The sequence below is a fragment of the Brugia malayi genome, assembly GCF_000002995.4.
Source record: "Brugia malayi strain FR3 genome assembly, contig: Bm_v4_ChrX_scaffold_001, whole genome shotgun sequence".
NCBI lineage: Eukaryota > Metazoa > Nematoda > Chromadorea > Rhabditida > Onchocercidae > Brugia > Brugia malayi.
Window position 1 is genome coordinate 22,833,593 of NW_025062479.1, and position 27,825 is coordinate 22,861,417.

General features: G+C 21.6%; 3 protein-coding genes across 3 annotated transcripts; 2 read left to right on the forward strand and 1 right to left on the reverse strand.

Moving 5' to 3' along the window:
* Positions 1–9,549: 9,549 nt before the first annotated feature.
* Bm6937 (P40, putative) lies at positions 9,550–12,635 on the forward strand (the record flags this gene model as incomplete). The annotated part of the gene is made up of 5 exons (XM_001893426.1): positions 9,550–9,783; positions 10,408–10,587; positions 11,024–11,395; positions 11,664–11,891; positions 12,510–12,635. 5 exons carry the CDS (start codon positions 9,550–9,552, stop codon positions 12,633–12,635), a joined length of 1,140 nt encoding a protein of 379 aa, XP_001893461.1.
* Positions 12,636–12,970: 335 nt separating this feature from the next.
* Bm8063 (Uncharacterized protein) lies at positions 12,971–16,120 on the reverse strand (the record flags this gene model as incomplete). Its single annotated transcript, XM_043075819.1, has 7 exons — positions 12,971–13,195; positions 13,448–13,544; positions 14,682–14,850; positions 14,963–15,045; positions 15,254–15,373; positions 15,444–15,553; positions 16,019–16,120. The coding sequence occupies 7 exons, from the start codon at positions 16,118–16,120 to the stop codon at positions 12,971–12,973; spliced, it is 906 nt and encodes a 301-aa protein (XP_042931753.1).
* A 6,517-nt stretch (positions 16,121–22,637) lies between these two features.
* Bm1548 (Uncharacterized protein) lies at positions 22,638–27,602 on the forward strand (the record flags this gene model as incomplete). Its single annotated transcript, XM_043075820.1, has 11 exons — positions 22,638–22,713; positions 23,480–23,709; positions 23,951–24,098; positions 24,336–24,511; positions 24,827–25,049; positions 25,349–25,562; positions 25,907–26,042; positions 26,213–26,426; positions 27,057–27,101; positions 27,212–27,280; positions 27,457–27,602. The coding sequence occupies 11 exons, from the start codon at positions 22,638–22,640 to the stop codon at positions 27,600–27,602; spliced, it is 1,677 nt and encodes a 558-aa protein (XP_042931754.1).
* Positions 27,603–27,825: the final 223 nt, after the last annotated feature.

Genomic DNA, 27,825 nt, shown 5'->3' on the forward strand with positions numbered 1-27,825 from the left:
ATTACACAAAATTAATTATATGTTATTAATGGAAATTAAAATGGTATAATAATTTTGTTTAATTTCAGTAAATTATTTCTTTTATCGCTTTTTATAGCAATAAATTATTTTTAGTCAATTAAGCAAAAAAAAAAAAATCAAATTCGAAATAAATTTTATAAATCTTTTTTTTTTTTTCACACAATTGATTATAATAAAAGAAAGTACAATGATCAAATTTTAGCATTTTTGTTTTTTTGAAAAAATTCTTATCAGTTAATCAAAGAGAGAAAAAAAAGTTTTTTTTTTATTATTTGCAATAAGTTTTTTATAAATAATATTATTAGTTAAAGTACTTTTTATTATTAATTTATTTATTTTTTTGCTAACTATTTTAATTCAACAAATATTTGCTTTGTTAATTTCAGGACAATTTCAACAAATTTAAATTATTTTTCTGGGAGTAATTAACATTGGCACTAATTATTGCTCACATATATGAAAAATTGTAAAGTTTTATAGTAAAATATAATTATTGCTTATTATTTGCATAAATAATTATTAATGATTGCTTTTTAAAGTTTAATTTAAACAATCTGATATCAAGATATATTTCATCCAGTGATAACTGTGATAATTTTGATATTGATAAGATATGATGTATCGCTATTCGAAACTGTTCGACTTTTCTTTTCATACAAAATTAAACAATATTTGTCTGTGAAAAATAATAATAAAATAATAACCAATCCTAATTTATTTTATTTTATTAAGTATGCAATTATTATGTCATTCAATAATTAAGTATTCAATTAACTGTGATATAAATGATATAATTAAAATCAATTGTATATTACCTGGTGTAATAGAAATCCAACAGTGATGCATCATTGTAACTTATTTCGTCCGCATAATATGATAGTACACAGGTAACTGATTCACCTGTAAAATTTATCAAAGTAATTGAAACAATGAAATCATTATACTCTCTAATCTAATTATTATTATTATTACTATTATTGCTACTATTATTACTTTATTATCATTACTGTTATTATTGTCATTATTACTATTTTATTATTATTGCTATTATTATTACTATAAATAATTATTTTATTATTATTGCTATTATTATTACTATAAATAATTATTTTATTATTATTGCTATTATATTATTATATTATTATTACTATAAATAATATTATTTTATCATATTGTTGCCCAAATTATATTAATCATTATGCAAATTAAATCGTTGTATTACATTATCATAAAAGTATGTAAGTTTAAATTAAATTATATTGCTAATAGCTAATCTCTTTAGCGATAAATTAGAATGAAAATTCTTTCACTGACAGAAATATTTATGTTAGGAATTTATTTTAAAAATAAAAAATATGGTAAACATAAAAGTAATTATTTTGTTTTTTTGCAAAAAAAAATGTTTAAAATTTAAAACTTACTTGAAATAGTTTTTAAATGTAAAATAATCGATAATAGTATGAAATGATGAAAATAGTACCAATACATATTCAGTAGTATTAAATTTTAATAAAATAGAAAAAAGCAGGAATTGTTGTTGTTGTTATTTTGTTTTTCAGCTTTGCTATATTCCATCATTTTTGATTGTAAATAAATGATAAAATGATAAACATTTCATCTGATATATGCTAAAAAAAAAAGAAATTTGAAATTTGATATTTTATTTCTTAAAATTGAACGAACATTTAAAAAAAGAAAAAAAAATTAAACATTTATTTTAAGCAATTTTTCATCATTTTTTTTCCGTTTTTTTGTCTTATTTATTCGAATTGTTGCTAATAATTTAAAAAAAAAAAATTTTTAATTGTGTTCAAATTGAAAGAAAAAAAAATGTTTTTAAAACTAAAAAAAAAGTACAATGAGAAATGATTAAAATCGTGAAGAAAATGAAAATGAAAAAAAAAGAGTAGTAGAAAGATAAAGGAATTAAGATAAAATTAAAATTATTAATTTAATTTTCGATATATTTTATATTTTATTGATAAATAATTAAACTTCCAAAAAAAAATGAAATATTTTTTATATTTTATACTACCATTTTGAACTATTTCAAAGCGAAATAATCATTTCATAAATGAAATTAACTGATAATTAGCAATAATTAATACTTTTAATTGCACGCATAATTAACATAATAATATTATCACTTGATAAGAAATAATCATTTCATAGATGAAATTAACTGATAATTAGCAATAATTAATACTTTTAATTGCACGCATAATTAACATAATAATATTATCACTTGATAAGAAATAATCATTTCATAGATGAAATTAACTGATAATTAGCAATAATTAATACTTTTAATTGCACACATAATTAACATAATATTATCACTTGATAAGATAATCATTTCATAGATGAAATTAACTGATAATTAGCAATAATTAATACTTTTAATTGCACACATAATTAACATAATAATATTATCATTTGATAAGAAATACAATGATAAAATGCACTGAATTGTACAATCAATACAATTTAAAATATTGATAAAAGAATGATAAGAAAAGAAAAGGAAATTTTTGTAACATTTCAAGAAGTGATAAAATGGTATAGTAATTGTAATAAATGATTGAGAATGGTTAGATCGTTAATAGATATTTTAGGGATTCATTAATGAGGTCAACCATCCTTTTTGAAAGTGCACAATTAATTTCAATGATTCTTTATTATCATTTACCGATTAACCCAATCATAAATATTTTGTAACTAATAATAATAATTATTGATTATAATTCATTATTTCTTAATCGTTTCTTTTTTTTTTCCATTCTCTCTCTCTCCCTCTCGCCACCTCTCTCTCTCTCTCTCTTTCTAATTATCATATTAATTTGATCATTCTAAATTGATTATCATTATTTTAATTTATTGTCAAATAGTACTTGATATTAGGCTAATTTAATACTAGTCATTTCTTAATTATTATAAGATATGAATCATTATCGTTATAATTTAGAAATTAAGAAATGAATCATTATAATTGTAATTTTATCAATATAATTTAGAAATTAAGAAATGAATCATTATAATTTAACATTATAACTTAGAAATTAAGAAATGAATCATTATAATTTTATCAGTATAATTTAGAAATTAAGAAATGAATCATTATAATTTTATTATCATAATTTAGAAATTAAGAAATGAATTATTATAATTGTAATTTTATCAATATAATTTAGAAATTAAGAAATGAATCATTATAATTTTATCATTATAATTTAGAAATTAAGAAATGAATCACTATAATTTATTATCATAATTTAGAAATTAAGAAATGAATTATTATAATTGTAATTTTATCAATATAATTTAGAAATTAAGAAATGAATCATTGTAATTCTAATTTAGAAAATAAGAAATGAATCATTGTAATTGTATTTTAATCGTTATAATTTAGAAATTAAGAAATGAATTACTATAATTGTATTTTTATCATTATAATTTTAATTTAGAAATTATTAGCTAATTCGTTGTATAACTTTTGCTAAGCATTGTAAATTTGTAAACAACGATTATATTATTAAATGATAATTTGTCGTATATTTATTATTTATTCCAATATTTTTCGTTTGGAAACAAATCAAATTTTGCAAAATGTTTAGAAATAAAATAATTAAAATTAATTTTTTTTACAATTGATAAAAGTATTAAAACTTAAATTTAAACATGAAGTTTTACAAAAAATTTCAAATAAATTAGTGGCAGTAATTAATATCAATGAATGGTAATTATTATTTCTTTGTCTCAAAAATTGAAAAAACAAAAAATAAAATTAAAATTTTACAAAAAAAAAAAAAGAAAGAAAGAACAAAAAGAGTATTTGTGTCAGAAACTGAAAAGATTAAAAGTAATTTTTCTTTTTTTTTTTTTTTTTCTTCAAAGCGATATTGTTTGATTGTTTCAAAAAAAGATTTCAAATGAAAGTAAAAGTGAAAATATTTAGAAATTTGAAAACTAATTCTCAAAATTGTTTTTATTGTTTAAATTAAATGAATTTACAATTGATTTAATGTATTGTGTTTGATAAATTCATTAAAAACCTGATATCCTAGTTTTCATAAATGAGTACAAATCATCAAATCTATTATTTTTGTTTCATTTGTCAATTCACAAATGATTGTCACCTATGTCATTTATGCTCATTGTCCTATTATTTGATGATCAGAAAAATTTTTATCATCTTTGATAAAAACTTTTACTAAAGGATTGTTTCAATTTTAAAGCTCAATTTTTGAATGAAAAATTTTCTTTTAATTTATATGATTAGAAACAAAAAGTGATATGACAATAATATCAGCAAATAACTGATAAAATTTGATTGTGTTAGAAAAAGAAAATAATTTTCCAAAAAAAAAAAAAAAAATTTTAATGAATTTATTGTAACATCGAAAAAAAAAAGTTTATAGCAATGTCTGCTACATTTAATTGATAATTTCAATATTTCATTGATATTTTCAACTATTTCAATTATCAATGATAGTAGTTACTTTTCAAAATTAAATTATATTTTGCTAAAAAATTTCATTTCCTCCTAATTTTAAAAGAAATTTTATTCTTTTGATCAAAAATGAATTGAAATTTCTCAAAACTTATTGCACATTATTCGATTTTGTCGTATTGAATAGTTTTTTTAAAATTAAATTTTTATAAATTTTAGGTCAAACTACGGATTTTAAAATGAAATAAAATGAGTAATTGAAGAAATAATTAATGATCGAAAAGAAATAGTAATAAATTGATTGCTTAAATAAGTAATATAGCAATATGATGACAAAGTTTTAATGTCACATTGTCACATATGTCAACAAAATGTACAGTTAGAGAAAAGTGACGATGGTGACAAGTGACCGATAAAAAAAAAAAGCATTTCATCCAATTATTATGCAAAAAAGTGAGTGCAATAATTTGACACATGTAAGTTCACTATTGAATGACCTTATTTCACCTTTCTTCTCATAATTTATTTTTTTTATTTTTTAAATTTAAACATTTCACTTATTTTAAAATGCACAGAAAAATTCGGATAAGTGAACAGAAAGATAAAAGTATAATGTAAATAGATTAGATTAAACAGGTAGATAGATGGGTAAATAGATCAATAGAAGGTAGATAGATGAGCTGATTGATTGATTGATTGACCGATTGATCGATTGATTGATTGAATATTGCGGAATGAATTAGTAAGAATTTATAACAAATTTCAAATTATCATTAAGAATAAAAAAATTTGTGAAAAAAAAGAAAAAAAAAAGTTCAAATGTTATCATTGAAATTAGCAAAATTAATTTTAGCTTAACTAGCAATTTCATTCTATCAGAATTAAAGGATTAAATAAAAAAATTTTAATTCAATCTTGAAAATTTAAAAATCAAATATAGTTGAATAAAAATGCAAAAAAAAAAAAAAATGAAAATGAAAAAAATTTTTCCTGAAATTAAAATTTGACCTAAATTTCAATGTATATTATTCAACTAAAATTTAAGAAATTTAACTTTCAATCTTTTTTTAATTTTTAAAAAAATAAAATAATTTTTAATTAATAAATTTATTACTTAAATATTTTGCTCAAATCAATCATAAATAGTATATAAAGTATTAAAATTGTTGAATGAAATAATTTGAGAACAATTGAAATAATGCAATATTCAATTTAATCCATCTATCAATGACATAATTCTCGATGACATTTTATTAGGCGGAACCAGTTGAATGAATTGTGAACTAAAAATTGATTTCTCAATGCAATCAAAAAATTTAAAAAAAAAAAAAAAAAATTCAATCTTTTATATTACTAAGAATATCTCTGAGAAAATCAAAGAAAAAAATTGTTTTTTCTTTTTTTCTTTAAACAAATATTCTATTATTTATGTTTTTGTGGTAATTTTGAAATGAAATAAAAAATTTTTAGACAAAATGAAAATAAAAAGCAAAAAAAAGAAAAACAAATTATCAATTATTTTTATTATGAAAAAGATTAATGTAATATATAATTTTAATGAAATTAATTAGCATCAATAAATAAAAAATTGAATGAAAGTGTTAATCTCAATTAAAAAAAAAAATTTAAAAAAAACAAAAAACTAGGATCATTTGAAACAATGAAATTAAATTTTTCAATCAAATTTTAAAGTGGTAAAAAAATAAATTTTTAAATTTGTACGAATATCAATGAGTTTCATATTTAAACGAATGAAATAAGCATGAAATAAAAGCTCAAATTGACATTGAAATTTTTGAATTAATATAGAAAAATTAGAATTAAAACTAAATTTGGAAATTTTTTATAAAAAAAAAAAAAAAAAACATACATTAAATTTCAACATTTAACGAAAATTTGTGTAAATAATATGATTTCCAAATATAATTTAACAAAATGTTTGCATTTCTTCTTTGCCTTTTTTATGTCAAATAATTTTTTCCTTTTTTATAAATAATATTAATTATTCAATGATTGTTAATTTTTAATAAAAATTCTCTTTAATTCCTTTTAATCAAATTTTTAAAATTCTTTTTATCAAATTTTTTCAAATCTTTTAAATCGAAATTCTTTTTTAAATCAAAATTTAATTTAAAAAGGCCAATTCTGATAATGATTGATAAGAAATAAATTTGATTAACTGATGGTCGAAAAATATATTTATATATTTATATTAAATTGAAAAGAAATTTAACAAAAAAAGAAATTTTCAATAAAATGAAAACTAATTGAAAATCATAGAATTATTTCAATTTCATTCGTTTTTTTATCAAACAGATAACAAAATAAGGAAAATAACGATGTGATAACGATTAATTAGGCAGTAAACATTGATAGTTTAAAGTGTATTTTAATTGAATTAATGAAAATATGAATTTAAATATTGCTTATAATATTGATGAATGAATAAAAATTATTTCCTTTTTAAATTGTTGGTAATTAAAAAATTATAATTTAAATGTTTAAACTACATTCATTAAAAAATTATATTCATAAATTATAATTAAACTATATTTTTGAAAATATTTAAATTATAATTTGCAATTTAATCAAATTTTAAAAAAAATTATGTTAATTAAAGACTTGAATTTTCTTGTAAACAAAAATATTTTTGGTTATTTCTTGAATTAAAATTCATAATAAAAAAAAAAGAATTAGAAAAATAAACTTCAGGAATATATTTGGATTATAATAAATAATTGAAAACATCAAAGCAACAGCTAATGACTATAGAAATGAAGAAAAAATATATTAATTCATTTTTTTTAAAAAAAAAAAAAATAGAAAAAAATAACTTAAAAAACTGAAAAACAAATATTCATTAGTGAAATGAAGTAATAAAATAAAAAGTAATAATTTTTATTTTAATATATTTATTAAATTACCTTAGAGATTTTCTCTAAGGTAATTAACAGTAATGCAGTAATATAAGTTAGTTTTAAGTAGATAATCAAAAAAAAAGTTTATAAGTTATGCATTTCCAATTCGATGACATATAAATGAAAAATATGAGAAAGTGTCCCAAATTTTATCAACGATTCGAATTACAAATGATTTTAAAACCAATCTGATAAAATGAAAACTAACATTTAAAATATGAAAAAATTTTTCATCAATTATTCATTGTGAAAAGTAGGAATTTATATAATTACAAATTAAAAATGAAAAAAAAAAATTGAAAACACATTTAAACTATTATTTCTTACTTTTATTATTTTTTTTAAAAAAAAAAAGAAAAAAAGGATTTTTATTGATTGCTCTTATATTTCTTTTTTTTTTGAAAAAAAAATTAAAAACTTTTCTTTTTTAAAAAAAGTTGAAACATGGAAAGAAAAAAGAAGAAATAAATTAACAAATAAGAAATATAAGAATTAATATTGTTTAAAATAAAACTTAATGTAGAAGTAAAAATTTTTATTGATTGTAAAAATTATAAATAAACTAAAATCAGAATTCCTATACTCAAATTTTATATATTTCAAAGACAATTAAATCACAATACGCTTACAAAATAAAATTACAATTTGCTCTCAAAATTATTTTGATACAAAACAAAAACAAAACAAAAAAAGAAATTTCAATCTCTTTTCAATATATGGCGAATTTGTGTTTGTTACGAAAAAAAAAAAAATTTTACAATTATATTTCTTAATTTTTTTTTTTTTTTTTTTTTGGGTCAAATAAATCATTTTCTAATTAATGTCCTGAATCGGATACAGTTCAATCATTCTTTAGATCAATTGATCCGTTTTATCCTTTCTCTTTTTGCATTCGTTTCTTATTTGTAAAATTGGATGAGAATGATAAAATTGATATCAATAATTAATAATTTGATAAATTTATACTATTTTGATAAAATATAGACATTACTTAATTCTGCTATTTATTACAAATCATTCATCAAATCTCTGATTTTTTCTTTTTCTCTCCATTTTTTAACTACAACAATAACAACATGATAATTTACATAGCAAATAAAATATTATTTGAGGTAGGAAAGTAAGTAGTACTTTAGATAAAGGAGTAATATTATGATAATATAGAAATAATACATTTTTGGTAAAAAAGTAAATATTATTTCAAACAAAAAGTTAAATATTATTTTGAGTTAAAAAGTTACATATCACTTCAGATAAAAGAATCAATGAAATATGATTTTAAATAAAAGAATAAACAAATTATCGTATTCATATTTCAAAATGAAATGGTATATTTGTGGTTCGATGATATTCAAAGGTAATTTCTTGATAAAGTATAAAGTTGATAAAGTAAAGTAAAGTATAATTTATTACTTTATTTGTTTTTGATAAAGTATAGCAATTAAGAAATTACCTAAACAATAAAGTAAGGAAGTGTGGAAGAAGTTAAAATGATTGGAATATAAGTAAAGAAGAAGAACGAATTATCAGTTATACTTATCATATATCTAATTATCACTGATAATGTCCTAAACAACTATTATTCAATTAAATTTTTAATTTAGAATTAAAAGTTGTAATTAATGAATATTTCGAACCAAAATTTAAAAATGTTATTGTTTTGGTATTAATTTTTTTTTTTTTTTTGATTAGACAAAAAATACCTGCAAAAAATACCATTAGGTGTTAGTATTTACAGCTATGATAAATAATACTTTTGTTACTGATAAAAGAAATTATCATTATATTTATCAGTTTTTTCTTTTAAATAATGTTAACATTTTTATCAGGTTGCTGATCATATGTATCAGCTATTTTTAAATGATAACAACGTTTTTATCAGTTCACTGATAAATTACTGATCGTTTGATTAGCAAATGATAATGAATGCATAAATAGCATTCAATCCTCTTAAACATTTGACTATAAATAGTTTAACCATTTGCAGAATAATATTTGAATAAATTAACTAAAAATAATTATTGATTAATTTTAATTTTATTAAATTTATAAGTATGTTAAAATTTTCAAAATGATTATTCATTGTAACATTTCATTTCCCAGCTTATCGTCTGCATTGTTAGCTTCAACTGATTGATCATAGGAAATTGATAGTAAACGATGGGTAATCCACCAGCACAAGAAGATACCTGGGCATTTGGCCCAATTGGATCACCGTTTCCGGATAATCCGGTTCATGCATTAGATCAACCAAATCAATATGTTGCATTATGGTACAAACACGGAAAACCGATTCATGGTCGAGCATGGAATAACGGCGGAGTACTCGAATGCTCATTTCCGTATAAAAAAGCTGAACTAACTGGTGCTAAAGATTTAGGAGGACAAATTCAAGTTTGATTTCAAATTTAAATTCAAATTCAAAATTTGAATTACCATAAATTAATGGAATAAAAAAAATGCATTTTCATAGTAAATATATGCTAGAAATTAATTTATAAAATTTTTTTATTGTTTGATATATGCAATAGCGATAAGTAATAAAATTCAACCGTTTTTTTTTTTTTTTTTTTTCACCTATTTTAGTTAAATAAATTAGCTAAGAGAAAAATTTGAATTTTTTGTTAAACTTCCATCTTCCTTGTTATTCCAATATTTTCTATATTATTAATTTGTCTGGATTTGGAAAATTATTAAAATTTCTAATTGTAATTCTTTTCCTCAATTTTTTTTCTGACTTTTTAATCAACAAGAAATGTTTCTCATTTAAATCATCCTTTAAATTGATCAAATTTTTAGAAATTTTTATTTCATTTTACAACTAAAACTACAAATGCAAATGCAACTCATTTTGTATCTTACTACTAAAATAAATAACCTTTCAATGATCTTTTTAATATTCTTTAAAATAATTTAATTAGTATTATATCATATATTTTATGAAAATTTTATCAAAATTAAAATTTAATGAAATAAAAAAAAACTAGCCATTATAGGATTAACAAATAAAAATTTTAGATATTACAATACAAAGGTGATCACAATTCACTTGGATTTTGGTACGAATGGATTAAATACAAAGATCGTTTCGAGAAAACCGAAGAGCGACAAAAGTTGAAATGTGGCGATTCATTGCCAATCTTCTGGAAAAATCGTAAAGATGGTCCACTTATGGGTTATTTAGATGCAACCGAAATGGTTGGTTAATCCGGAACCGAATGAATTGAGTCAAATTAAATACTTATCTTTTTTGTTAACAAATTACAAATATTTCCTTGCAAATCTTTCATCATTTAACAACAAATTACATCATTTCAAAATTCATAAAATATAAAGTTTTTTTTTTTTTTTCTCATCACTATCATTTAATGATAATTGATAAGTTATACTATCTGTTTAAGCTGTTATCCTAATTTTGCTTATCAAATAACAATATATATCAGGTAAAGTAAGCAGTAATAATTTCTTATTATGTATCAAAGTAACATAGAATGGATAATAAAAGTAGTTAATTGTTTCTAAATGAGTGTAAGATAAGATAATTAATTGCAGATGTTTAAATTTTAACATTCAAATTTCATTTATAAGAATTATTTTTTTTTTTTGATTTCAAAAATAAAATTTTAATTGATAGGCACATTTTTCGCATGATGGTAAGACGGAAATATTACAAGGAACTGTACTTGATGATATGTATATTATTGTACGTAACATCAAAGGTGGACCACCTGGTTGTGAATGCAAGAAATGTTATATACCACCACCGCCACCACCAAAACCAGAAGAACCACCACCACCACCACCTGGACCACCGCCACCAAGAATTATGCGTGATGAATGGATGGATATACGTATGGGTGATCCATGGCCAAAACGAAAATTGGTGCAAGCACTTGGAAAAACATTAGATACGGTACCAAAAGAAGATCCAAATCAGTATGTAGCACTATGGTACCAACAAGGTGAACCAATTATGGGTAGAATATGGAAAGATAGCAATGGAAAAGTTTGTTTTCTTTTTTAAAAAAAAAAAGACAAGCTTGGAAATCATAAAGAAATCATCAAAATTTATTTGAAAACACTGAAATTGAAACTAAGCTTGTCTTAGATTAAATTACCATAAAAGTATGAGATGATGAATTATTAATTTCAAACTATTTTGATCAATTTTTGATTTTTTGATTTCAAATGTGAAGTGAGATTTAAAATCTAAACGTCTTCCTTCACCTACCTAATAATTTGTAAATTAATCAAAAATTAAAACTAAATTACAGGTTGCAGCAGCATTTGGCTGGAATGGACATGAATATCGTGATAAAGTTGGATCCTTGCAAGTATTAGTTGAGCTTGGACATCACGTGCGTGGCTACGACTATTCTTGGCAACCATTCTCGGTATGCGGTACATTCGGTGAAAAAGAATGGCTTCCAGTTTATGTCGATTATAAAGGGATCATTTCACCTTGCGTCATCACATGGGAAGGAAAACAAATCCTTGGAAAGGTGAAATTTAAATTTTATTCAAATTTAAAAGTATGATCAAATTTAAACTCAATCGAAATTGATTAGGCACAGCATTGATTAAGAGATGATTAAAAGCTTATCGGATTGATCAGAATTAAAATATATCCTAACTGATTGATATTTGTAAAGATAAAGAATGAAAAGAGGAGATTCACAGTGTGAGATCTATCAATTTGAGTTGCAAAAAAAAATCAAAAATATGTTTCTTCATAAATAATAAAATGACCTAGATCCCAGAAATAGCAAAAAAAAAAAAAAAAAAAAAAAAAAAAAAAAAAGTAGGACGGTAGAAGAGACGGATTTAAGGCAATTAAATAAGTCAAGGAAGAAAATGAATCATACAGATTAACTTATCTAGTTACTATCGTTTAAAATTTTTCTATGTTACAATTTAAAGCTTTTTTTCATTGAATAATTAATAATTAGACTAGTGGAATTTTACTAATTTTAATATATGCTTTGAACTAATGCTTAGATGATAAATGGTAGAAGCGAGAAATATGTATACCTCATCTTTCATCTATTATCATACGTATAAAATGTATCTAACATTGATAATTTATAGATTAGTTATTTCAAATCATCAATTAATTACAGGTTGATATTCGTAACGAAAGAGCAAGTGCAGCTTTCTCAGGCAAAGAAAATATCCTAGTTGGTCCAAAGGTACAACCACAATTGGTATTATGTCGCAAAGCAAGACCAGGATATCATTTCGAATAATTCTAATCCAAGTGGAAATAAAATTCATAATGATTTTGGGAAATATATATATCTGAATGAAATAAATTTGGAATAATGAGATAAAATGGAATAAAATTATATACATACATAGCGTAAAGTAGATAAGATTTATAATACCTGAATTGTTTATGCTTATAACAGTATGAAAACGATTCCAGAAAGACTCAATGAGCGACGACAACTAATTCCGGAAATTTAGTAGGTGAATAGAGTTGCTTTACCGCCGCTTACTACATCACTCATTACTGAAATTACCCATTGTTTTATCTCAAATTATGTTCATATTAAAGTTTTACATTTCTTTAAATCTCTTTTTAGCTTACATCCAATCCAAGCAATCCTCGTTTGGCTACTTTTTTGCCCGTAATTCGGCAAGCTTTTACTAATACATCCCTCAAACTATTACCCTCATTGAGGAAATGTATACAACATGCGATAAAACAGTCCCCAGCCCCAAGGGTATCAATAGCTGGTCCAGCTTCCATATAAGCATCAACTGATATAAGCTCTCCATTCGTAGTATGTCGAGCAGCTGCACCCTGAAGTAAACTACCAGTAGAAGTAAACTAGTAGTGTTGACTTATGAAAACAAAATTATTAATGAACTTGATAATAACAAGCACTTTACATCCTAAAATATTCACACATATTTGAAAATTTTAAAAAAACTCAAAGAAATGACATTAACTGACAAATTACTTAATGTGTTTACACAATAGCTATGAAAATTGTTTATAATTCGCAAGTAAAGCAAAAATAACAAAAGAAACAAATTTTTCATAAATTGAAACCTGTTCTGCCCAGGGGCAAATTACGATAGCATGTGATGCACCGTATTTTTGTTGTATACCAATTACAGCTTCTTCCTTATTCCGGAAACCTTTCTTCCTAAATGCATTTGGTTAATTATTTATGATAATGCAAAAGTATTAAAAGTTATCTGTTTACTTCGCTGTTTTCTTCAGTTAATGCTATTTCAATAAATGTCACTATACTCAAAAAATACAACCAGTTGTATATGTCGGAAAACCGAAATACTTATAATATGTCGAAACAATCGAAGTAATTTTGTATTAAATTTTGAATAAAATAAATATCTGTAGACTAAAGATTGTCTTATCTGAATATTTCAAGACAAATATAAAATTATTTCAGTTTCATACATCAAATGAGAAATAATTTATCCAAGACTTATTTTCCAACTATAGTTAAGCTTATGTGCATTGTGTAGAATTTTTTTTAAATTGAATGTATACATCGCCTTAGTACAATTCTCTTTCCTCACTTAGTTAATTTACCCAAAAGAATTGTAATAATGTACTTCGAACCAGGATCATTCATTTCCATGTATTTACTCAATTTACTTTTAACAATAGTAACGGTAAAGTGTGAACAGAATGACAGTTACAAATAAAAAATAATTCTCTTTCCTCACTTAGCAATTTAACCAAAAGGATTATAACGTTTGGTAGACTACTGATATCCCTTAGTGATATTTTTCTATTATTATTTCCTATTATTATATTTGGAGGATATTTACAATGTTAGTAGGATCAATAGGGATGGATTAGTTCTAATCAGGAAAAGTAAGGTTTTGTTTACTGATATGTTTATTGATTTCATCTAGGATTCTTAAAAGATCAGATCTCCCTTAAAGCATCTAAATTTTCTATTTAAGTCATCGGAAAGCAAAAATAGAATACTCTTCAGTGTTCTAGAATATATCTTTAGAATATATCATACTTAATATATTCTAAAAATGATATGAGGTACCATCCTGCACTATCTCAACTCTGTCAATGCTTTGAAACTACCACACTCATAATTATAGCACTGACAGATAAATTAAATGAAATGAACAACATAACATATTATTCTAATTTTTAACTTATTACTCCGATTCAATAATCCTGAATTTCAAATCGAGGGATGACTGGGCTGGTTTAATGAAATCATTTCCCAGTTAAGATATTTGAATGTTCCACATTTTCACAAATAAATCAAAGTGTTAAAGTAAAAAGATACCTTGCAAAATCTTTCGACACAAAGACAACATCTACAAGCGGTATAGCATTTTCAAGAGTTTCAAAATCTCGAACCTTCTCACATTCCAACGATAATTTTGGCTTTTCATTATTTTGTCTCGACACGAGAACATACTTTATCATTGTGATAAGATTTTCAAAATTTCTTCCTGGAAAAAAGAGAAAAGTATGGTGAATAATACAAAGAGATAAAAGAACCATTTCTACAAAAAAAATACTTGCATCATAGTTTAAAAAAAAAAAAAAAAAAAAACTATGAACCTTCAAAATGTATCCAAGAAAAAATGCTAATATCTGGAAAAGCAAGTTGAAATTCTTCGCAATTTGGTTCTTGCAACTGTCCCCTGCAGTGATATTAAGAAACATATATGCCTTAGATGTCTGAAAAGCAAAAAATGCTAGCCTTAGCTATCAATAAGTAGTATTTGAATGAAAAGTATATTCTTAAATTTTTTTTAAAAAAAAAAAAAAAACATGAATCTAAATGGATCAATCTCAAAATTGTTACTTCCCTTTTTTATTGGTATATATATATATATAACATGAGAATACCTGTAATGTAGAATTGTTCTGGAGCCGGTCCTTTCATTAACAATAACTGTTGATGTCGGCAAATCACCATTCAAACGATGAACACAATGTTTCGATGAAATACCAACTTTGGTTAATAATCTAAAATCTTCCAAAATTAGTCAAATAATTGGACAAATTAACAAAACACTTTAATAACTAATATGCTTACGAAGTAATAATAGAGCAATTGATTGGAATTGCTGAAAATAGTATCGAATGAGAATTGAGCTGATTTAAAACGACGACATTATTTGTAGCATTGCCTCCAGCTGACCAAATCTACAACAATTAGATTTGCTCATTTTCTTTATTGTAATTAATTTCAGTAGAATAGAAATAAGTTGCAGTAAGTAATTTAAATTATGCAAATAATTTATATGAATTTTATTTTAGGATTAGAAAAATAAAGATTTAAGAATAGCTTAGAACATGAAGTATTTATACTTTATGATATTTAAAAAAGCTAGGCTAGCAAATGAGAAATTTGTTAGATGAATTGAATTAATTCTCTTTTTTCTAATAGCATACTATATAATGATAAAAAAGAAAAAAATCTTGAGTTCATTAAGAAGAGTAAACGATTGTATCAAATTGTTTATCAATGTTTAGAAACATTAAAATGAGTGCTTTTTTTTTTTTTTTTTTTTTGCCGAGATGAATCAATACTCTAAATGTTGTCATCGTAACAAACTCAAATTATGACAAACAAAAAAAAATGTATATACCTTTTCATTCTTTTTTTACCTGTTCTAATACTCGAGAATCACTGTCCTCAATTGGAAAGCTTTCGGCATAATTGATGATATCAACACAAGTTAATCCAACGATAAGGATTTGTTTATCCATAGCAAAATTTCACATAAAGGAATCAATTTGATAAACAAAGAAAAAGAAAACATCTGACTGAAAAAAAAAAATTAATGTTTTATAAATTAAATTTCAAAAAAAACCTTTTAGCAATTGCTACTTTCTTCGCCATCAGAAAATTAGCATCAAAAACAATTTTTGAAAATAATATTCCACGTAAATTTTTCATCGAATTAAAAACAAAAACTTCCATCAATACTTGATATGAAAATAGTTGCATCCCAATATTAGTTTTTGTTCTTTTCTTTTTCCATAAAAATTCAAAAATAATAGTAATTTTAAAAACAATTATCATCAATCAATTATCATTAATTATTACTTTTCTTGTCTATCATTTCTTTTTCATTTATTATTATTTTATTATTATTATTATTTTATCATTTTTTTATGTCACAAAAAGTTTGAAAAATGTTTTCCAAACAAACTACAAAAACTTTTAATACCAATGCGCTTCGCTTCTATGTCTTCTGGAGCACCAAGTATAACAGGTAATATTCAATTACCAAAACCGCCGATCAAAATAGGCATCACTATAAAAAAAATCATTAAAACCCCATGCATAGTTAAAACAGAATTATATACTTGACCACTACCAAAAAACAAATAACCACCAGGCCTAGAGAGCTCAAAACGAATAATTATAGATAATAAAGATCCACCTAAGCCTGCCCAGTAACCTAAAACAATATAATAAGTACCAATAGTCTTATGATTAACAGTATTAATAATCCTCTGCTTTAATACATTACCAAAAGTCATACCACAAAAAATATTCATATTAAATAACAAAAATAAACCAAAAAAAATTATAAACCATAAAAATTAAAGGTAAACAAACAACAGCCCGGCTATCACAAACATACCTAACTTTATTGCCTACCATAAAACAAACCATAACATAAATAGAATAATAAAACGAAACTAAATAATAAATAAAAAGAAAAAAAACACTAAAATAAAAAACAGAACTAAACCAATTTAATATTAAATACTCAGAAAATGAAATGAAAGAATCTAATATTTATATAAAAAAAAGAAAGAATGAAATATATAAAATGAAAGAAAGAATCTAATATTTATTTATAAAAATAATGAAAGAATCTAATATTTATTTATAAAAAAAATGAAAGAATCTAATATTTATTTATAAAAATAATGAAAGAATGAAATTATTATAAAATGAAAAGAAAGAATCTAATATTTATTTATAAAAATAATGAAAGAATCTAATATTTATTTATAAAAATAATGAAAGAATGAAATATATAAAATGAAAAGAAAGAATCTAATATTTATTTATAAAATAATGAAAGAATCTAATATTTATTTATAAAAATAATGAAAGAATGAAATATTATAAAATGAAAAGAAAGAATCTAATATTTATTTATAAAAATAATATGAAAGAATCTAATATTTATTTATAAAAATAATGAAAGAATGAAATATATAAAATGAAAAGATCTAATATTTATTTATAAAAAATAATGAAAGAATCTAATATTTATTTATAAAAATAATGAAAGAATCTAATATTTATTTATAAAAATAATGAAAGAATGAAATATATAAAAATGAAAAGAAAGAATCTAATATTTATTTATAAAAATAATGAAAGAATCTAATATTTATTTATAAAAATAATGAAAGAATGAAATATATAAAATGAAAAGAAAGAATCTAAAATATTTTATTTATAAAAAATAATGAAAGAATCTAATATTTATTTATAAAAATAATGAAAATCTAATATTTATTTATAAAAATAATGAAAGAATGAAATATATAAAATGAAAAGAAAGAATCTAATATTTATTTATAAAAATAATGAAAGAATCTAATATTTATTTATAAAAATAATAAAAAGAATCTAATATTTATTTATAAAATAATGAAAGAATCTAATATTTATTATAAAAATAATAAGAATCTAATATTTATTTATAAAAATAAATGAAAGAATCTAATATTTATTTATAAAAATAATGAAAGAATCCTAATATTATTTATAAAAATAATGAAAGAATCTAAATATTTATTAATAAAAAATAATAAAGAATCTAATATTTATTTATAAAAATAATGAAAAGAATTCTAATATTTATTTATAAAAATAATGAAAGAATCTAATATTATTTATAAAAATAATGAAGAATCTAATATTTATTTATAAAAATAATAAAAGAATCTAATATTTATTTATAAAAATAATGAAAGAATCTAATATTTATTAAAAATAATGAAAGAATCTAATATTATTTATAAAAATAATGAAAGAATGAAATATATAAATGAAAAGAAAAGAATCTATATTTATTTATAAAATAATGAAAGAATCTAATATTTATTTATAAAAATAATGAAGAATCTAATATTTATTTTATAAAAATAATGAAAGAATCTAATATTTATTTATAAAAATAAATGAAAGAATCTAATATTTATTTATTAAAAATAATGAAAGAATAAATTATATAAAATGAAAAGAAAGAATTCTAATATTTATTTATAAAATAATGAAAGAATCTAATATTTATTTATAAAATAATGAAAGAATCTAATATTTATTTATAAAATAATGAAAGAATGAATATTATTATAAAAAAAAAAGAAAGAATCTAATATTTTATTTATAAAAATAATGAAAGAATCTAATAATTTATTTATAAAAATAATGAAAGAATCTAATATTTATTATAAAAATAATGAAAGAATCTAAATATTTATTATAAAAATAATGAAAGAATCTAATATTTATTTATAAAATAATGAAAGTAATATTTATTATAATAATAATGAAAGAATGAAATATATAAATGAAAGAAAGAATCTATATTTATTTATAAAAATAATGAAAGAATCTAATATTTATTTATAAAAATAATGAAAGAATCTAATATTTTATTTATAAAATATTTTAATGATAGTATCAGTGTATTATTAATTTGCCTAAGTTAATTTAAATTATATTATGTTTTGCTGATAACAAATTTGATAATAAATCGGTTTGCTAATATGGGCACACTCATATTTTTTAAGAAAATTCTGTAAGAAATTGTAAATTTTTATAAAAAAGCATATTTGCATAATTTTTTTCAATGCTTTACTTTCCAATGAATAACAAAAAAAAAGATGATAAATGTTGAAAATTGAAATGTTTATTAATCAATACTTCGACAATTTTCAAATAGCTTTATTTATAAAAATAATGAAAGAATGAAATATATAAAATGGAAAGAATAATATATAAATAAAAGAAAGAATCTAATATTTATTTATAAAAATAATGAAAGATCTAATTTATAAAATAATGAAAGAATCTAATATTTATTTATAATAATAATGAAAGAATGAAATATAAAATGAAAAGAATCTAATATTTATTTATAATAATAATGAAAGAATCTATATTTATTTATAAAAATAAATGAAAGAATCTAATATTTTATATATAATGAAAGAATGAAATATATAAAATGAAAGAATCTAATATTTATTATAATAATGAAAGAATCTAATATTTATTTATAAAAATAATGAAAGAATCTAATATTTATTTATAAAATAATGAAGAATCTAATATTTATTTATAAAAAATAATGAAAGAATCTAATATTTATTTATAATAATAATGAAAGAATGAAATATATAAAATGAAAAATAAAGAAAGAATCTAATATTTATTTATAATAAATAATGAAAGAATCTAATATTTATTTTATAAAAATAATGAAAGAATCTAATATTTATTTATAAAAATAATAAAGAATCTAATATTTATTTATAAAAATAATGAAAGAATCTAATATTTATTTATAAAAATAATAAAAGAATCTAATATTTATTTATAAAATAATGAAAGAATCTAATATTTATTTATAAAAATAATAAAATATAATTATAATATTTATAAAAATAAATGAAAGAATCTAATATTTATTTAATAAAAATAATGAAAAGAATCTAATATTTATTTATAAAAATAATGAAAGAATCTAATATTTATTTATAAAAATAATGAAAGAATCTAATATTTATTTATAAAAATAATAAAAGAATCTAATATATAAAATGAAAAGAAAGAATCTAATATTTATTTATAAAAATAATGAAAGAATCTAATATTTATTTATAAAAATAATAAAAGAATCTAATATTTATTTATAAAAATAATGAAAGAATCTAATATTTATTTATAAAAATAATAAAAGAATCTAATACATAAAATGAAAAGAAAGAATCTAATATTTCATTATGAACAATGTTCCATTCAATTTTTTGTGCGAAATTCAAAATTCTTTGTTAGTTAAATAGACAATCGGTTTCAAAAAAAAATTATTCATAGTGAAGTAACAGACTAAAATAATTTTAATTAGAATGAAAAGAAAAAAAAAAGAAGAAGATTCTTATGACAAAATAAGCTAAACTCATAAACTAAATTCATATGACAAAATAGAATATTTAAATGTAAGATTAAATGAAATTAGATTATTAATCATATATTACATTAATGAAATTAGATTATTAATCATATATTACATTAATGAAATTAGATTATTAATCATATATTACATTAATGAAATTAGATTATTAATCATATATTACATTAATGAAATTAGATTATTAATCATATATTACATTAATGAAATAAAAATATTAATCAGATATTACATTAATGAAATTAGATTATTAATCATATATTACATTAATGAAATTAGATTATTAATCATATATTACATTAATGAAATTAGATTATTAATCATATATTACATTAAAAAAATATTAATCAGATATTACATTAATGAAATTAGATTATTAATCATATATTACATTAATGAAATAAAAATATTAATCAGATATTACATTAATGAAATTAGATTATTAATAAGATATTACATTAATGAAATTAAAATATTAATCAGATATTAAATTAATGAAATTAGATTATTAATCAGATATTACATTAATGAAATAAAATTATTAATCAGATATTACATTAAATATACTAGCCACGTGGAAAAAAATGACAATCATGCCATACCAAGTAAAGCAACATTACAGCATATTTAAAGCACAAAAAATTATTCATCTCACCAAAAGCAATTTTTACAATGACAAGTCGAGCCAAATCATGGGCAGTTACAATATTCGATACGGAATACTTCAACTCGGAACTACTACAAAGTATAGACAACGGTTTAGAATACGCCATTATCGGAAAAGAAACTTAGGTTTGTCCCACAACAAACCGACAACACTTCCAATGCTACTTCAAATTCAATTCTCCTATACGTTTCAACACCTTAATAAGTAAGGTACCGCGCGTGAGCCACGTGGAAAAAGCAAAAGAAAGTCCATATCAAAACTTTCAATACTGCAGCAAAGAAACAATAAACGAAGAAATAGGAACCCGACCTCAACCACCTTCAAGGAAACGAAAAGCAACGGAAGAACAATCACAACTGCTAAAAAAATACTGTGACAACGAAATCACAATAACCGAAATGACCCAATACGACAACATATTCGTTATGAGAAACCTACCAAGAATTCAACAACTGAAATCATATATAACCAAAGACAGGAGCAGCACGACAGATTTATTTCTAATAATAGGACACCCAGGAATAGGCAAAACAACATTCGCAATAACCCTATCTAAAAATTATTACATCAAAACAGCAAACACAGAGAAATGGTGGGACGGTTATGAACAACAAGAATTAGTTATTTTAGACGATTTCTACGGATGGCTACAGCCTACAGAAATATTTAATTTAGCAGACTCCAAATCACACTTAGTTCAAATTAAAGGTGGATTGGTAAAATTCACAAGCAAAGCTATAGTAATAACAAGCAACAAAATACCTGAGCAATGGTGGAAACGGCGAACAGTAATGAAATACGACATGTGCGCATTTGACAGAAGAGTCAACATGACGTGGAAAAAAATAGCTCAACAGAAGAGTCAACATGACGTGGAAAAAATTAGCTCAACAGAAGAGTCACCATGACGTGGAAAAAATTAGCTCAACAGAAGAGTCACCATGACGTGGAAAAAATTAGCTCAACAGAAGAGTCACCATGACGTGGAAAAAATTAGCTCAACAGAAGAGTCACCATGACGTGGAAAAAATTAGCTCAACAGAAGAGTCATACTTCGGATATAATTTCAATTACAATTAAATTTATGTAACAAAAAATATTTGCTGTGTAAAATTATTTGAAAATAAGATAAATTTAATTCTCAATTTGCGAAGTTCATATTAAATGATTAAACAACCGATTGATTATTTCTTATCATAGTTAACATTTTAATTAAAAATAAAAAATGGAATAAAAAAAAAAAAAGAGAATTCTATGCAAATTTTTGAAAAAATGTATAAAAGTATCAAAACAAACAAATAATTATCATTGAATTATTTCTTTTTTTTTCTCTATAAACTTTTATTAAAACATTCATTAATAAACAATAAGTGATTTTATTTGAAAACGAATGATTTCATTTGTTGGTTGGCAGTATTTCATATTTGAACTAATTTTATTTATATTTATTTCTAATCCATTCTATGGTATGATTAATCTTAAAAACTTTGCAAATTAATTAATAGATTAGATTGAGAATTGATAAAAAAAATCTTAAAATTTGAATTTTCAAACAAACAAAAAAAAAAAAATAATTTAATTAATCAAAATGATTCCTTACTATCTCTTCTAAAATTTAAAATGCAAAATGAATCTGTTTAAATGTTTACGATTGTTTTATAGCTATTCAAATTATTCCTAGTAGCAATATGAAGTGAAAAAATGAGATGAAAAGTAGAAAATATTTAAATCACTACCTGATCCGGTATTTCGGATATTTCTTTACATAGTGAAGAAGTTGCATTTTGAAATTATTTGTATTACTTTATTGTTTATATCATATTAATCTTTCAAAACATTTACATTTTCAAGTTGATCTGCTTTAAAAGTTTATTTTCTGATCAATATTTTATTCAATTTTACTTGATTCTTTCAAATTTTTATTATCTTCTCGAAAAAAAAAAAAAAAAAAAAAAAAAAATTTTTTTTTTTTTTTTTTTTTTTTTTTTTTTTTGTTATTGCTGCTAAACAATTGGAAGGATAAATTAACTGTTAGAAAAAAAATAAACAACACATATAATGATGATGATGATAGCAATCATGATTATGATAATGATGATAACGATAAGTTCAAAGATAAAATATGAAATGAAACAAATTAAACTTAAACTAAGTCATTGTGAAAATTTTTCATTTCTTCAATTAAATTTCTATAATTAAATTATAAATTATAATTAAATGAAAATTTTTCAGTACAATGTAATAAAGATTTAAAAGAATTACATGAAGCAGATTCATGGGGTACCAAATTTATTTTCATATTACCACCAAATAATATTAATAAATTTCGAACTTATTGTTATCTTGCTGGAATGAATAAAGAAGCAAATATTACGGTAAATATTGAATACAACAGTAAAAGTAATAATACGGAAATTATTGCAAGGAAGAAGGATAAATTTCATTTTAAAAATTTTTATAAAGTATGTTACTTTGATTTATTCTTTCTTTTTTATAAATTATTTTTTATTGAATAAATTATTTTTAATTGAACAAATTATTATTATTATTTTTCTTTCTTTGAAGAAAGAAAAGAAAATAAAATTTGATATCTTTATAAATTATATATTACATAAAAATTTATATGAAAATTTGATGGAGAAATAGAGAGAGAGGGAGAGAGAGAGGGAGAGAAAAGAAAAAAAGAAAAAGATTATATTGCAGTACGATTTTCACAACTTAGCAATGGATGACATTGTTCAAGAAGGACTACATATGTTGAAAGATAATCGAATATATGTCACTTCTTCAGATAAAATATCAATTAATTGTCATATATTTGATCTCGAATCTGTTGTTGACCTTCTGACAGGTGATTGTTTATTTTATTTTTTTTTTTTTTGTTTGTCTATTTTTTCATATTTCTAAATTTAACTGATGTTATAGATTTTCTCAATGTAGCCCTAAACGTTGAACAATTTTTTTTTTCGTAAAAATTTTAATCAAATAATTTTGAAAAAATTTGATTGTGTTCTTTTTTTTTTCCAGTTAATTTATGATATTACGTGTTTTTACACGTTTCCGTGTTTTTTTACGTGTTTCATTTTAGTTTATCCAGTGGGAATGGGTGGTGATTATTATGGATTTTCATTACCTGGAAGTAGCACTGTTACAATATATTTGTTACCACTTGAAAGAACAAATGAAACAATATCTGAAACTCATCATATTTCAATAATAGAAAAGCAAAACAATAAATTAAAAACCATAAAACAAAATATGAAAGTTTGTTTAGTAAAAAAAATTTTTTTGTTAATAAAATAAAGTAAATTGTTTAATATAATCGAAAAAATTAATAAATAATACTAATTTAATATGATATTTAAATGTTTTAAATTCTCCAAAAATTAGGAATAAAATAATAGTTCCATTTTGTAAATAAAATATTTTAATTATTATTTTTTTCTTTTTTATTATTATCAATGCATTTTTGCATTTAAGAAGATTGCTGTTTTAAAGTTTAATGAAATTTAATTTTGCTAATTCGAGAATAGTTGCAAATAAGTGTAATTAAATAAAATATGAATTTTATTTTTACAGGCAGGTTCATTATGGCAATTCACAGCATATGTGGAAAAAACGATATCAGTATGGATTCGTGATCAATTGAGTAATACTAATACTACAAAAGTGACAGGTCAAAGGGCATGGAATAATGAAATAGCTCGATTGATGGTTATTGTTTCGATTCGAAATGTTTCGATACAAGGAGTGGCAAAAAAAGATTTTGGATGTTTTATGCCAACTCCAATGATTGTTGATCGTTTGTTTTTTTTTTTTCTTTTAAACTACCATTGAAATATATGTTAAAATAGTATTGTAGTTTAAATTAAAACAAAATTTTTTTATAAATTTTAAATTTCAAGAAATAATCAAAATTTAAATAAAAAAAAATTCTCAAATATAGATAGATAATTGAACATTTTAAATTTTTGAAAGTTACAGGATAATAAATTTTCATTTACCATTTTCGATTTACAGGAAAATAATAACAATAAAGAAATAATTAAATTGTCCGATTTACAGGTAAATGATAAAAATAAAGAAATAATTAATTTGCAGGATGCGCAAGACTAACTATTCCAGCATATTATCCAATGAATAAAGCTTTTGCAAATAATATTTTATTGACAGCGCCATCAAATAATTGTCCAATGGAAAAAGTTGATATTATATTTGCTAAAGTAGATTTATTACCAATGAAATGGAATAAATCACCTGAACCAATCAATGTTAATGAAAAATTTTGTAAGAAATCGCTTGCCATCAAATCGACGTTCGTTTCTTCACTTTTTTTCATTTAAATTAAATTCATTTCTTTTTAATATTTCCATTTAAATTAAATTCATTTCTTCTTAATATTTCCATTTTAATTAAATTCGTCTCCTAACTTTTTCATTTAAATTAAATTCATCTCTTAATTTTTTTATTTTAATTAAACTATTTTCTTAACTTTTCAACTTGAATTAAATGTTGAATTTTTCCAGCTATTATTATAGCTAACAGTTTTATTTCTTTTTTTTTTTTTTTTGCAATATTAATTTTAAATTTATTATTTTAAAACTTCAATCTTTCCCTAGAATGTAATGAATGAGCTAAATAAACTAATTGAAATTTGAGGACTACAAGCATGAATATAATAAATTATGGTGGAAATAAAGGAATGTTTATTCATGAGATTCCGGCATACTCTCAATGGATCAATGATGATATATTTCCGGTTGTCGTACCAGAAGGTTCACATGCCAGTTTACATGTATGCTTTCCATTTTGTAATAAATTATCAAATTATTACCTTTTATCCTTTTGTTGATTTGGTGACAAAATCTTTTACGTTTATTCACGGACAAACGGATAGGGTACAAGCGTAAACACACGTACGCATCTATAAATAGACGCAAATGTGAATTGTTTTTGAAATTTCAGGTGATACTGTCAAATTATAGCGAAAAAGCAGTAAGGAAAAATGTTCAAAATGGTAACGAGGAATTCAGTAATTTTCGTTTTTCCTATTCCGTCACGTCATTAGGCCCTGGTTTTTGGCGTATGCGTGCACAACACGGACGGAAACGTCGATACGTGCCCATAGTTATCATTGAATTCAATAATACTTCTATTGGTTATATTGCTGCTATTAGTCGTATGTGTCACATTTACATTCAGTTTTTTTTTTTGATTTCTTTTTTGAAAATTGTTTAATGACAAAAGAATGCAATGTGAGGAATTTTTGGCGCAAAAGTGCAATCTGCATGATTTCCTTTTTAAGTATCATATTCAAATTCCATACAGTTTCGATCGATTAGCATAATTTAAAATAAAATTCTAACTAATCCGTAAATTTGAAATTTTAAGGTTCTAATTTTTTTAATCTTTTTTGAATTTACTTATTTCATGACAAAAGAATGTAATGTGAGGATTTTTTGGCGCAAAAGTGCATTCTGCTTGATTTCCTTTTTAAGTATCATATTCAAATTCCTTACCGTTTTGATTGTTTATGATAATTCAATCCATTAATTTGAACGTTAATTTCAAATTCTTGCTGGATTATCTTTTTTTTTCTGAAAATTTAAAGTTAAAGAATTAAATAGTCTAAGAATATTGATGATGAAAAATTATGATTTATTATAAAAGAGAATAAGTTAAAGTAATAACTTTAATATTTTATCTAAGGTTACTATTTAGTTGATTGTTACTTACACATTATTATTATTTCATTGTTTTTCTCTAACATTTTTATCTCAAAAATATTAAAAATTTGATTAATTTTCAGTTCCAAGAATTTCACCACCAATATTCACAAAATATTCTCATATCAGTAAGTATCAATATTTCATCCAAGATGATGTTTATATTAAAAAATGAAAGAAATTAGAAGTATTAATTTTTTGATATTATTCTGTTTAAATTCTGATACTTTCATTTTAGTTAATTTGAAAAAGATTAAACCTGAAGCAACAACTTCATTGACAACAACAACTGAAGAAGAATGTTTTGGTATATATTTTCAAAAATTTTTTTTCTCTTTTCTTTTTTTAAAAACATATATTTCACAAATTTACTTATATTTCATGACATGCAGTGATAAGAATAAAGTATTACTGATAACACTAAAAATAGTGATAAGAAAGTTGATAACAATTTGAAACAAATTTATAGTTTTTGAATTTCAGTTGATGCGACAGCTACTGAACCTATAGCGGCGCCTTTAATTGTTGCAACAACGAAAATAACGCAAGGCGCATCCGTCAATATACTTTCAAATAATTTATTCGCAATTTGCATATTTTTCATAGTATGTGCTGAGAGGAAACAATGATATGATAATGATAATAATAGAAACAATGATAATGTAAAAAATCAAATCATTTGAGTGATAATGATAACGGAGATGATAACGAATATGTAAATTTTTTGATAATTTAAAAAATCAAACATTGAAATTCTTTTAATTAATCAAAAAAAATCACACAATTATTGATTAAATATACTGCAATTATGTGATTATTCATTTCATTAAAATAATAAAAAAAAAAAAAAGT